The sequence below is a fragment of the Vigna umbellata genome, chromosome 5 (assembly GCF_029865625.1).
Source record: "Vigna umbellata cultivar VRB3 chromosome 5, Vumbellata_1.0, whole genome shotgun sequence".
Classification (NCBI taxonomy): Eukaryota; Viridiplantae; Streptophyta; class Magnoliopsida; order Fabales; family Fabaceae; genus Vigna; species Vigna umbellata.
The window spans coordinates 54,184,662-54,198,085 of NC_142169.1; the positions used below are offsets into that span (position 1 = coordinate 54,184,662).

The window sequence follows — 13,424 nt, forward strand, 5'->3', positions numbered from 1 at the left end:
ATTTATAAATTGAAACCAATGAAAATTTAAATATATTTTTTTCAATCTTTTAAAATATATTTTTTTTAAAAATCATAACAATAATTTAAATTTTTAAAATATACAATACTTCAAATATAATAATTAATTATAACAATATTATTTCAATAAATTTGACAATAAATATTTTTTTATTGAGAAATAATACATAGAAAAGAAAAAATAATTTGATTATTAATGAGATAATAAATTTGATTAAATTATTTTGTCAAAATTATTTCTTAGCAATTTTGTATTTAAAAAGCTTGAAGTGAAGCCTTTATGATGGTATGTTTGGTCAAGAGTGGACAACTTGAAGTAATTATCTGTATTTTCATACGACACTGATGAGATAAGCATTGCTTTTGTCTTTTTCTTATACGTAAAACCATTTTTGTCTGGTTTTGGTCAGGATATGATGACAACTTCTCAAGCATATATCTATTATTTAGTATCTATTATTTTCATTACCTTACATTTGAACTGGTAATTTAGTTTAATTATCAAATAATAACTCTGCAAGCATACGTATGTGAAGTGAATGATTCAATTAATCTAAACCTCATCTCATTGAGTGGATCAACTTTCAAATGTTTCAATCCAAAACATATTCCACCATTCTTTATTTAACTTTTAGATTGTAGACTTTTCAGTTCAAAATCTGTCCAAATCATTTCAAACCAAGCCAAAGTGGAACACTGGCACACTAATTGCTAACTAGCTACTTCTATTATAAGTTTAATTATATATTTCCAAAAGTCTTCCGAAAATAGTTTTGTTTAATCAATCGAATAAATTCAGATTGGAAAAACGCTTGAGTTGAATTTCTTTGAGTTTCATATCAGAAATTCCTGGTCAATTTTCTCCACTGATATTTCCATTAAAAAAAGTTAAGTGAAATAAAGAAACTTATTGGGTGAATTATTTGGTGGAAGTCAAATTGCAGATGTCAGTCACCGCCTTATGAATCTATTAGCAAATAAAAGAAAAACAAATTTATGAATTTTATGCCTTAACTTTCAAGCAAAAGTATAACAAATGATATATATTTAAATTATATAATTTCTTTTATGTGATGTATTGTATGATGAAATATGTAATGAACCAAACTTTAGCAGGTATTACATGTCCCGTATCAGGTTCATAGTTAATAATAGATATAATTGAAATATTATTTTTACTATCTCTTCTAAAGAAAGTATTTCAAAATAAGGAAAAGTCAAAATCTTACATAACATAAACCTTCCTGTCTATATAACTATGAAAGCAATTAGTCACTCCCATAACCTTAGTGTTGCTGGTAGTGGGTTTTTGTATTATCTTTTACTATCAAACATAAACTATTATAGTGAACCAAATGGAGATAAGTATTATCTTTTACTATTGTCAAATACACAAATAACCAAGCACGATAAAATAGAGATAAGTTAAAAAACTTATAAATTTTGAAGAAAATAATATAAAAATGATACAATTACTACATAATTTCACATCAAACATAAAACTTATATCCACACACAAATACTCTCATGGCCCTTTCATATACCAAAAACTAATAGACTCAACCTTTCCAGAAGTAGTACATTGATTAGAATATTCAGACTATGAATGTTTCATTGCTCAGAAGACTCTTGATCCAATTTAAGAAGAACTTGAGGAGAAGTCATTGTAATTCAAAAATCCTATGACAAGGTCAATGACCAAAAACTTGGAAAAATAAATATCTTTAAAACTGAGTTTTCGAGTTATTTTTGAAACCTAGTATCTTTGGGTTTTCTTTTGGGTTTCTAGGGTTACTATATACTTATAATCTATATACTTGTACCAAAAATATACGTAAAACTTTTGATATTCATTATATGAATTTTGAATTCATGGAGAGATGATTATCTTGGTTTTCATCATAAAACACCGATGTTTATCAAAGATTAAGATCTCTATGAAAAATCTTTATTGACTCATCAATCTTAATAGATTATGAAGTCTCCATCTTTGTCTTAATTTCATGTTCTTCTCTTATTTTCTTTATTTATGTCAAGTAGGAATCAAATTAAAAAACAATTGTATTTTTTCCTGAATAGGATCATATCACATTCTCTCATGTTTCTTAGGAGCTAAAATAACTATATCATGTTCAGATCACTTCCCAATTGATAGAGCATAGCGAGTAAATTCTATATTTCACGAGTCTCACAACTAGTTATTTTCATATATATGAATGCAACTACTAATAGAGTCAGGATGATCTCATTTCAATCTCTCTTGTCAATACACTTCACACATCATCAAACATAGCAATATTCTCGTCCTAGAAATCATTACCTCTCATTTCACATCATTCATATCAAACTAAAGTAAAAAAAATATAACTACTTCAAAGTATATACAATATGCACATATAGCTTATACATCACATTCTCATATAATCTTAAATTGTCACACCATGTCATACGTATGTATTTTATCTCAGTCCAAACTCATCACATAACATCATTCATCTATTATTTATTTCAATTTCAATTGAAATGTTAATAATTTATCATTTATTTTCTATTGCATCCTATTTTTTTGTCTAATCTTGGATAAAATGTGGATAAAATGTCAAATTAGGATTTCCAAAGGATCTCCTACGTTAGATGCCACTTGAATCAAGCCTGGCACTATGGAGACAAATAGAAAAACATCATTGAGGTTAAGCATCATTAACATGGGGCTAGGCACCACCTTCCCACTGTGTTAAGTGTCACTTAACCCATGTTGATTGTCACTTTCTAGTGATGAATTGAGTTGAGCTCCTACGATAAAGAGTTCATTCGTTGCTTATAATTTCACGCTCCCAATGTGAAGTGTTGGAGAAGGGTTCTGCTTTTTCTTATGTGACACTTTTGACTTATTTCTTCTTGCCTATTCTTGACAAAAGTTTTTTTTTATGCTAAGAAGTGTAGAGTGCATTTTAGAGTTTTTTTCTTAAGCTGCTAGGGTTTCCTTTGAGACCTCTATGCCTTCTCATTTGATCTTCATCATCTTATATCGTTTATCTTCTCGTTTTAAGCTCTTCGTGATGATAAAAAGCTAAACTCATTTTGTAGGTTAGATATAACCAATTAAATTCTCATGTAATTGATATTGTTTATATTTATATGTCTAACCATTCAGTTTAAGTATATTGTTTTTTATGTTTCATGCTTGTTGTGATTTGATCATCAATATCTTAATATTTAATTAATTAGATGTTGGAAAATAAGTTTTATAATTTAGAATTGAAACAAAATACACAATGAAGCTTGTAAATACAAATAGAACTTGACTTATTAGTTGTATTAAATCTGGATGTGAAAACGAGTTTTTTTATTAAGTGCTCAATAAATTTACTCTTAATAAGAAAACTTAAATTCATTTTACTCAAAAATTAGGATTTGAGTATATAGAGTGACTTTAAAATTAAATTAAAAATAAGTTAAGTCACTATAATGACACCCCATATCATTTCTAATCTATTATACATTCTAAGTATTTAATAAAATCTCAAAAAGAATTTATTTGTTTTTGCATAATTTTAGTTCCTTATACATCAAAACAACTTACGTTATTATGCAACTAGTACACTTGTCATTGAATAAATTGTTCTAAGACAAACATTTATTTTTGGAGTATAAAATATTTAAAAACATCTAAAGAAAACATAATTTAAACTTAATTAATAAATATGTTAACCTTTAATGACTTGATAGATTGTAAATATATATTGTTACTTTAATATCTTAAAAAGAAATGACCGTTAAAAAAATGATTTAAATTTGATTGGTAAGCATACTAACCTTTAATAACTTGATACGTTATCAATGGACATTGTTAATTACAAGTTTCAAATGGAATAACAACGCAAATATTCTTAAATGAAAGTTGTTATCAACCCTTCATCTTGTATAAAATAAACGTACATGTATAAGTATTTAAGAATTAGCTTCTACAAGTTGGAAATGGAAAATAATAATAATAGTTGTAAAATTAATAATTTAATGTTGATAAAAATGCAATCTGATATACAATAAAAGTCCATAAATAATCTATCAAACAACTTATTTATATCACAGAAAAAGTTTAAACAAATCAAAGTGAGATGAAAGTTATCAAAACAAATGAAGAATTCTCCATCCTTTGCAAATCAATGTTGATGAGGAAAACAACATTACTTACATTATTGTATGGATTTGTGTTTCAGAAACTAAACAGACATTTTATCTTATAAGCAAGAATTTCTTACTCCTAACAAAACTTTGGAATGTTGACAAATCTAATTGAATGTGTAAATAAAAACACTATAGTGTGATCATGCAAAGCTAAAGAAGGTAACTACAAATAGTGCAAGCAACACTGATTTTATGGCAACAGAACCAGGCAATCTTCCATTGTCCTTCCTTAAGAAAAGTGCTTCGTATATAGGCAAGTTGATTAGAACCAAAAATCCACACAATAGAAGTTGCAAGACCATTGTCTCACAAATTCCAAAGCCACCTTCCCTTAAAACTGCATTCTTCAACACACTGAGAAAACAGAACAAATTTAGCAATGCAAGAGTTGCTAATACAGTGAGCATAGGAGAGGAGGTTCCAAACTCCATTATTTCCTTCTCATGGCGTTTGGAAGCTTCTTCTTCAGTAACCTTAGTTGTGATTACAAAAGTTAAATCAGAGAATCCAAAAAACTTCAAGATGGTGTCAATGCAGGCAAAAAGGTAAGAGCTTGTTCTCTTGTATAGCCATATCCTTAGTTCATTCCACCAACCTTGAAATGTCCCCCCACAGAAGAAAAACTCCAACAAACTATAAGTGGCTTCACCAACAATGATATATGCAAAAGGTATGAACCATGGACTTGAGATCTGATAAATCCATCAACAACTAGTTAAACACAGGAATGATCAAGTATAATGATGCGTTTGTTTAGAAAAAGTACATGCATAATCACAAATAGCATGTTTGATATCCTAAAGGGTGAAAAAAATAGAATGAAGTGAATGTATGCAACAAGGATTATTGTTTTGTTACCTTTGGAAACAAGGGAATGCCTTTAAGGAGGTACAATGAAGGGATGATAGAATAATATAGTGTTGCAAAAGAGCTAGGTGCCCATAAGCAATAAATACTGTACCCCATTTGAAGGGCCAAAGTGATCCTTCCAAAACCATACCATGCAGGGCTATATTTAGAAAGCAAAATTTGCAAGTCTCCTTCAGACCATCTCTTGTGTTGAACAAGTGTTTGAGGCAAGGTAGTTGGAGCTAACCCTAAGAAAGCCTTCCTAAGTGGATTGTAGTACACTGATTTCCATCCTTGGCACTGAATAGACAATCCTGTTATCACATCCTCTACTGGACACCCATATCTTAAACCCATCTGCAATTGAATAAACAACATTATATTGCTAATTTATGAATTTAGAGTCTAAAACTCCTGATACTGTTATGTTCTTAAAAAACGCTTAAGAGAGTTGAAAGAGAGCTTAATTTCAACTCTTAAATGATACGCGACTATTAAATATATCGAAATACTTAATTTTGATATATCTTATGTGCATTATAAGAAGTGTATATGTTTGTGTGAGAGAGGGTGAGAAACCTCTTTTCCCCATAGTGTGTTTTCCTCATAGGTGCAACTTGCAAGAGCCTTTGATTCTTCTTCCAGTTCCTTCAGGCTTACTTTTTTGAACTGATAATCTTCATTAATATTCCAGTCATTCCTATATTGATCACTGAATTTCAATCCACAAAGAGACTCTCTCCTGTGAAAGCAGCCACTTCCTATATACAAAGGACCACCACAACCGTCTGCACCAGGGAACTCCACCTATTTTTGCATAAATTGTAAATACAAAGGGTGTATAACTAATTGATCATCATCAATAATAGCATGATGGTATTATATGAAGTGAAGTAAAAATATTTTTAAACTCAGGCTCTCTGGTTTATATGAGATACATGTGTCTTTGAAACAAATTGAATACAAATAAGAAAAATAAGGAGTTGCTTAACTTATCATTAGAACAAATTTATGTGAGATGTTTGATCATAACATGACAGAATAAAGGTCACTTAAAACTGTTTGAATGAAATATAAGATATAAAAATGAGTATCTTAAATTTCCAGTAATGAAGTTTCTGAACTAAATCATCTCAATCAACAAATTACTCACCTCTGATATTGATATCAGACCACTCCCATATAAATCATTCTTAGTGACATTCTCAAAAATCTGAGGGAACTGCACATAAGCAATTTTGTGGCCTTTCTCTTCATCCATGAAAAAGCAGAGAGCATCTCTCACAGACTGTGAATTGTTTGAGTACATGTCACAGTCTACATTTAGAATGATTTTCCCGTCACTAATATTAGAAGACACCCTTAACTGCATGCATTCAGACCAAAGAATCGTATAAATTTACACAATTATACAGCTGAAAGATTGATCAAAATACATAAACTAACACTATGAAAGAATTGTCCATATTTTATACCAGTGAATTCATAGCTCCCGCTTTGAAGTTGTGGAAATATTGGGGTCTCTTCTCACGAGCCAAATACACTAGAGTTGGTAAAAGGAATCCATCTACATCTTTTGAATTCTCAGGGTCCTTTTTATGAAGTAATATCTATTAAGAAGAACAAAACATGAGTAATAGGGTGTGTGTGATGATGATGATGATAAATGTCAAAAGCTAATGCACTTAATTATTTGAATTCATCATGTTTAAGAAATAAATTGATGTTACTTAACTTACTTCAAGAATTGTGTCATGGTCACGTCGAGAAGAATATGAATCCCACTGAGAAAATCCCTTATGCTTCAGACGTGCTTCTTTGGGTACTTCACCAAACTTGGTTGCATCTTCAATACGTCTTTCCATTTCGCTGTACAATTTCTACATCATGAAATTTCGTTGTGTTCAACAAAAGTTTTCAAAAAAATTAAATAAAACCAGACGCATATGATCAATTGATTGGACATGACTTGTAACATAATATAAATACTTTATGTCTGTATTAAATTGGTATGAATTAAAAAGCTGAGACGGAATAATTAACTAATATTGTACCTTGATGGCTGTTAGCTCTTTGACTTGATCAGAATCAGCAGAGTAACCTGATGAGACTATACTCTTAAAATATGCAGCTGGTGACCTTGGCTCCACTTTGAACTTTCTGCTAAATGGAATCCAATGTTTTGCAAAGTTTGATGCCTCCAATAGAGCATAGAACGTGATTTGAGACCCAGCATCATCAGATAGATACACATTCAAATTCTCAGTTGGATAGTCATAAGCCATAACAGATAGCACTGTGTTAATCACCATCTTTGGTGGCTCAATATCAGGGTCTGCTGTGCACACAAATATGTCCACTCCCGGCAACTTTTTCTCATATCTGTTACAAAAAATCTATCTGTCATATCAATGATCAACAACATAAATGATGGCTCTATCAAAGAGAGAATTCACTGAAGAAAAAATTATTGGGTCTATTGAAGAGGATCATGTAGGAACCATTGTACTGAACTGTTCACCAGAACCAACCATCAAATCTGACACCACTTGTTGGATCTACAAAAAAGAAGGTTCACTAGCACCAATGACATTAGAGCCTAACTACGTAAAGAATTCACACCACTCTCTACCCAAAACCTTAAGACAATAGATTAATGTATTTTCAACCTTATACCGTGTTCTTTCTTATTTCTACCAGGTTTGAGACTTTAGGTTAATGTATTTTCAACCTTATATCGTGTTCTTTCTTATTTCTACCAGGTTTGAGACTTGAAATTATACTTAAATATCCAACAAAAAAAAGACTGAGTCTACTCATATAGAGAATTGATACTACTTCTAACACAAGAATCTCAGCCAGCAATACAGAGTGAAGGAAAAAAGATTAAATAGAAGAAGGTGGCACCTCTGAGAAAGTCTGTTTGTGAAGGGTTGTCTGAACACAAGGTTCCATCTGAAGGCCTGAGTGAGAACCCAGTAAAAGCCAAACCACAATTCAGCACAAAACATACCAAGCCATACCCATTTGCCATGTTCACCTTTTGCATCTTTGATATGGCTAATTCTGTAAATCCATACGAAGCATATGCACAGAAATAATGAAGTTGCAAAGGACCTATAGATGAGTCTTCCTCTGCTCTTTTTTGTCTCAAACAATGGAGTGTGCTCAGTGATTTCCATAACTCTGATAATTCTGTGTGCCTTGTTCTGTTTGTTTTTCTGCTATATATTACATTGCACTGCGTTCATATTTCACAGCCATTATTAACGAATTCACATTTGAATGTTGAAAGTTCGGTACATTATTGACTTTTCTGTGTTGTTAGATCCAAATGTAATATTTAATGGAGTCTTATCCATGAGAAAACCAATTTAGATTATACATTCGTCACTACAAATCGATTTTATAAAACTTAAAATTTAAACATGACTGCTGAATGAACGTAATATGTATCTTGAGAATGAGATGATCGATACGTGTTTCATTCTTTTATTTCTAAGTTGTTATTTTAATATAACGTTTTTAAATTACATAAAAGAAATGAAAGAAGATAAAAACAGTTGATTATTAACACGAGTGTAGTAACATTTCATCTCTTTCTTTTATTCTAGCTTTACAATTTTGGAATATCAAGAAAAGCTAATTCATTTTTAATAAATAAAAGGCATATTGGCCTTACGAATGTAAATCAGTAAAAAACGATAAAAATATTATCATATATTTATAAATAATCTTTTAATCTTCATTTTGTAGTTCTAACAACAAAAATAAATGGGTCTTGGTGAGATGACTCGTTAAGAGAACTAGCAAATTACAATAGTTTTACTTTTGATGTGTTGCTAATTTTTCAACGTTTACTAATCAAAAAGTAACCCCGATTGAATTTGCTAAACATTGGAACAAAATATACTGTTATATTATATAACATTTAAGTATATAATTAAGTGCTTGAATACATTGAATATTTATTATTAAGTATTAACTATGTGGTTGCAAAGTCAAAGCAAAAGACACCCAAATTGACTTAGGAACGTCCAAAATGTGGTGACGATCACCATTGGATCATTTATATCGAAAATAACTCAAACGTAGTAAGCACTCACATAGTTTTTATTTAGAAATAATTTTCGACTTTGAAAACGATAAAGTGTTGTTCAATTAAACGATAAAGTGTTGTTCAATTAATCTATTATAAGACTGATTTTCTTCTTTCCTTAAATGTTCATGCATTAAAAAATAGCGATGAATTTATATATAATCCATATTTATTATTAATTATTTTATAGTGATATTAAGGATCTAATAATTGATGAATATATAATTAACATATTAACACTTCATAAAGTATTCAGTGTGAGCTATGAAAATGTTTCCATATAAACTATCAGTATCAGAAGTATAAGACACAAGGTATCATTATCCTTTAAGGGATATATGGGAAGATTAAGGGTTAAATATGTTTTTCGTCCTTTAAATATCACACGATTTTGGGTTTAATCCCTACTCGAAACTTTGATTGTTTTTAGTCCTCATAGTTTTGAAACTATTACTATTAGTTCTTAAAATTGAACGACGTTAACTTTTGTTTGATGTGACAAACAGCGAAGCCACGTCTTATGTCAGCTTGTGCTTGAGAACTTCGTTCATCTTCTCCGGCAGAGCAACCAAGGTTTCGCTTCTCGAGCACCATCACCCCAATCGCACAACAGCCCAAGCTGTAGATCAAGCAAGCATCTTCATTCTTCACTTGCAAATAATCCAAACAGCGAAGCTCTTTCTTCTTCCTCGCGAGTCATCCATGGCATTCCCAGAATCACCTAAAACTCAAACAAATCCAGAAAACGCGAGCAACCCCAATCGCAAATCGCACCGTGTCGGAAGACGCACACCGAGTTCGCTCTGGCCAATCGAGAACCACGGTCAAGCGAAATCCCAAATTGCGAGTGTTGCGAAGAACCCTAAATCGCCTAAGCCTCTCTGCCGTCGCGCCTTCATCTCACAAGCTCCCCTGCAGCGACGCCATCCTCCATCAATGCCACCTTCAACGCGCAAAATCCTTGCAAGTCGCGACATCCTCCCTTGCATAATCACCGTCATCCAGATGCGCCATCACCTGCAACAGACTTGCAAATCCAAAAACACAGTAGAAACTCCGTTCGCCACCTGCAAGAGAGCAACCCTTCCCTTCTCGCGTTCTTGGCTCATGACGACGTAAGATAGAAGAGCAAAATTGTGGCGCAGGTGCAGGGGCAAGTTTCCCCAATCTAGCAAACCCTAATTTGGGGTGGAAGGGGGCTAACACGTGTCAGATTCTTATTGGCCACATGAAAAGAAAAGCAACGTGGCAAAGAGTGAAGAGGGAAGCTGGCGAAAGACGTGGCTTTGCCGTTTGCCACATCAAACAAAAGTTAACGTCGTTCAATTTTAAGGACTAATAGTAATAGTTTCAAAACTATTAGGACTAAAAGCAATCAAAGTTTCGAGTAGGGACTAAACCCAAAATCGTGTGATACTTAAGGAACGAAAAACATATTTAACCCGAAGATTAAACATAGAAATGTATCTTCCAAGCTAATTTGGATCAGGTATAAGACGCAAGGTATCATCATAATTGTTATTGTTAGGAAGAAAACAACATAAGAAAAATACCGAGAGAGAATAGGTATATTTGAATAGAACTTCTTATTGAAAAACTGAATATTGTATCTTGTACAAGTGTGGTTTTATAAGGAACAAAGTAACAGATGTAGAGCTGCCTGTGTGACAGCTGTCTTGTCTTAAGGTCAACTAACATTTCCCTCTAAGACAAGCATCGAGTGATATAACGCCAATTTTCTTCTTTAGAAAATCAAAACGATCAACCTTCAAAGCCTTGGTGAAGATGTCTTCCAATTTCTCCTCAGTTCTGCAGTAGGACAAAACTATTCTTCCTTTGCTTACCAAGTCTCTCAAGAAGTGGTATTTCACTTCTAAATGCTTACTTCTTCCATGACTCACAGGATTCTTAGATAAATTTATGACAGAGACGTTATCTATCCTTAACTGCAACAGGGTCTTCACAGGCATCATCATCTCCTTCAGCAATTATTCTAACCACACTCCTTGGCAGGCAACAAAGCACCCAACAATGTATTCGATTTCGCAACTGGATAAAGCAACTACATGTTGCTTTTGAGAACACCACGAAATAGGGGCTTTGTTCAACAGAAAAATATATTCAAACGTGCTCTTTCTCTCCGCAGGATCACCACCATGATCAAAATCGGTGTAGCCAACCAATTCTAATCCATAGTTTTGTCTCCCAATAGGAAATAGCAACCCATGATTAGATGTGCCTTAAACATACCTCAATACTCGTTTGACATCATTCATGTGAGCTCTTCGGTTCACCCATGAACCTGCTTATCATACCAACACAAAATTAGAGATTTGGTCTGTTGTTACAAGGAAACCTCAATGATCCAATTATTTGTTTGAATACTGTCTCGTCTACCCCTTCCTCTAATTCATCTCTCACCAACTTCTGGTTGACTTCCATTGGGCTTATTGTGGCATTGCATAATGACATATTAAATCTTTTCACCAAATCTCTAGTATACTTCTTTTGATGTATTACCAATCATGCATCAGTATAAGCAAATTTCATTCCTAGGAAGTAGCTTATCTTACCCAAGTTAGTCATCTCGAATTCTGTCTGCATCACTTTCTTGAATTCTTCAATGTTAGCTGGGTTGGACCCTGTGATAAGCAAATCATCCACGTATAAATAGATGATCAGCAAATCCTCTTATGCACTTCTCTTCACATAGACTCCATGTTCAACAATGCATCTGATGAAGTTTAGTTCAAGCAGGAAGGAATCAATATGCTTATTCCAGGCTCTAGGAGCTTGTCTCAGCCAATATAAAGCTTTTTGCAGCTTGTAAACTTGGTGCTCTTTGCCTTCTTAAAAAAATCCAGGAGGCTACTATACGTATACCTCCTCTTCCAATGGTCCATGGAGGAACGTTGACTTGACATCAAGCTGGTACAATGACCAACTTCTTTAACATGCAACAACATTCACCATCCGAATAGTCTCCATAGTGCTACTGGTGCAAACACCTCAGAAAAATCAAAGCCTTGTCGTTGAAGGAACCCTTTCGCAACCAACCTAGCTTTATACTTGGAGATTGATCCATCAAGCTTCAACTTTTGCTTAAACACCGACTTTACTCCAATACTTTTCTTCCCTTCTGGCAGATCAACAAGCTGCCAAGTTTCGTTCCTTTCGATTACATTACTTTCCTCCCTCATTGCATTTCTCCACATAGGTTCCTTTAATTCTTCAACCTCATCTATTGGTTCCGCTCCAGCATACAATGCCCTATGAACCAAGTCTCCTTCATCATCAATCTGTGTATCAGGATATACTTTGCATTCACTAAACCTTTGTGGCAACACACGTTGTCTTCATGGTCTACCAGTTTCACCATTCTGCACAATTCCACTACGATCAGAATTCACCTCAGGTTCGACTAAGATGATCTCAACATCTCCACCTATTCTGGCCTCTACCAAATCTGGTTGCTTCTGCTTACAGTCCCAACTATTCTCCAGAATCATCACATCTCTACTCAGGACGACTTTCTCATTGATTGGATTAAAGAGCTTATAAGCTCTAGTAGGATGATAGCCAACAAATATTATTGGCTCGCTCTTATCTTGCAGCTTTGATCTTCTCTGGTCAGGCACATGCACGAAAGAAAGTGATCCAAATACCTTCAAGTGGCCAACTGTCGGCTTCCTGCCTATCCACGCTTCAAAGGGTACTTTTCCATCAAACTTCTTTGTTGGACACCTGTTAAGGAGGTAGACAGTTGTGGACACCGCCTCGCCCCACAGTTTCCGTGGCACTGCTTTCTCCTTCAACATGCTCCTAGCCATATCAAGGATCATTATGTTTCTTCTTTCTGCAAGCCCGTTGTGCTGAGGGGTATACGGTGTTGTGATCTCATGAGTGATTCCACACGCTTGGCAGTGGCTTTCAAAGGCGTGATGTTGGGTAATCTAAGAACCATTCCCTTTATGTCAAGTTGTTGTAAACTTTTGAAATTCAAGTGTTCATACCTCAAATGCCAACACCAGCTTTCATCATTTACTTTCACTGATGATAAACATTGAGAGTTTTCTACTGCTTCCATATTGATCTAGAACGTCCTGTTCTTGGAGATCTTGCATCGAAGAATCAAATTCTTGTTTATATCATACAACTCAACTTTATTGTAATCTCCCATTACTATTGTAAACCCCCTTTGTATCAACTGGCCAATGCTCAACAAATTACATTTCATGGTAGACACAAATAACACATTGGTGATAGTT

General features: G+C 33.3%; 1 protein-coding gene across 2 annotated transcripts; it reads right to left on the minus strand.

The window, feature by feature from the left end:
- Positions 1–4,145: 4,145 nt before the first annotated feature.
- LOC124822398 (cellulose synthase-like protein E1) lies at positions 4,146–8,283 on the minus strand. 2 transcript variants are annotated; one of them, XM_088115048.1, is made up of 8 exons: positions 7,965–8,283; positions 7,112–7,439; positions 6,797–6,937; positions 6,533–6,667; positions 6,211–6,423; positions 5,637–5,864; positions 5,067–5,414; positions 4,146–4,900 (listed from the first exon to the last, which is right to left on the minus strand). In XM_088115048.1, exons 1-8 carry the CDS (start codon positions 8,237–8,239, stop codon positions 4,349–4,351), a joined length of 2,220 nt encoding a protein of 739 aa, XP_087971174.1. In that variant the 5' UTR covers positions 8,240–8,283; the 3' UTR covers positions 4,146–4,348. The 2 variants fall into 2 exon arrangements, with proteins under 2 accessions (XP_087971174.1, XP_087971175.1); XM_088115049.1 differs by having other exon boundaries at positions 7,112–7,615; positions 7,965–8,103.
- Between the last annotated feature and the right edge of the window lie 5,141 nt (positions 8,284–13,424).

Bases quoted from the DNA above. Each gene is read 5' to 3' on its own strand.
- LOC124822398 (XM_088115048.1), bottom strand. From the start codon at position 8,239: ATGGAAATCACTGAGCACACTCCATTGTTTGAGACAAAAAAGAGCAGA. The intron at 5,865-6,210 runs GTGAGTAATTTG...ATGCAAAAATAG, and splicing joins GTCTGATATCAATATCAGAG to GTGGAGTTCCCTGGTGCAGA. The intron at 5,415-5,636 runs GTTTCTCACCCT...ATTCAATTGCAG, and splicing joins ACACACTATGGGGAAAAGAG to ATGGGTTTAAGATATGGGTG.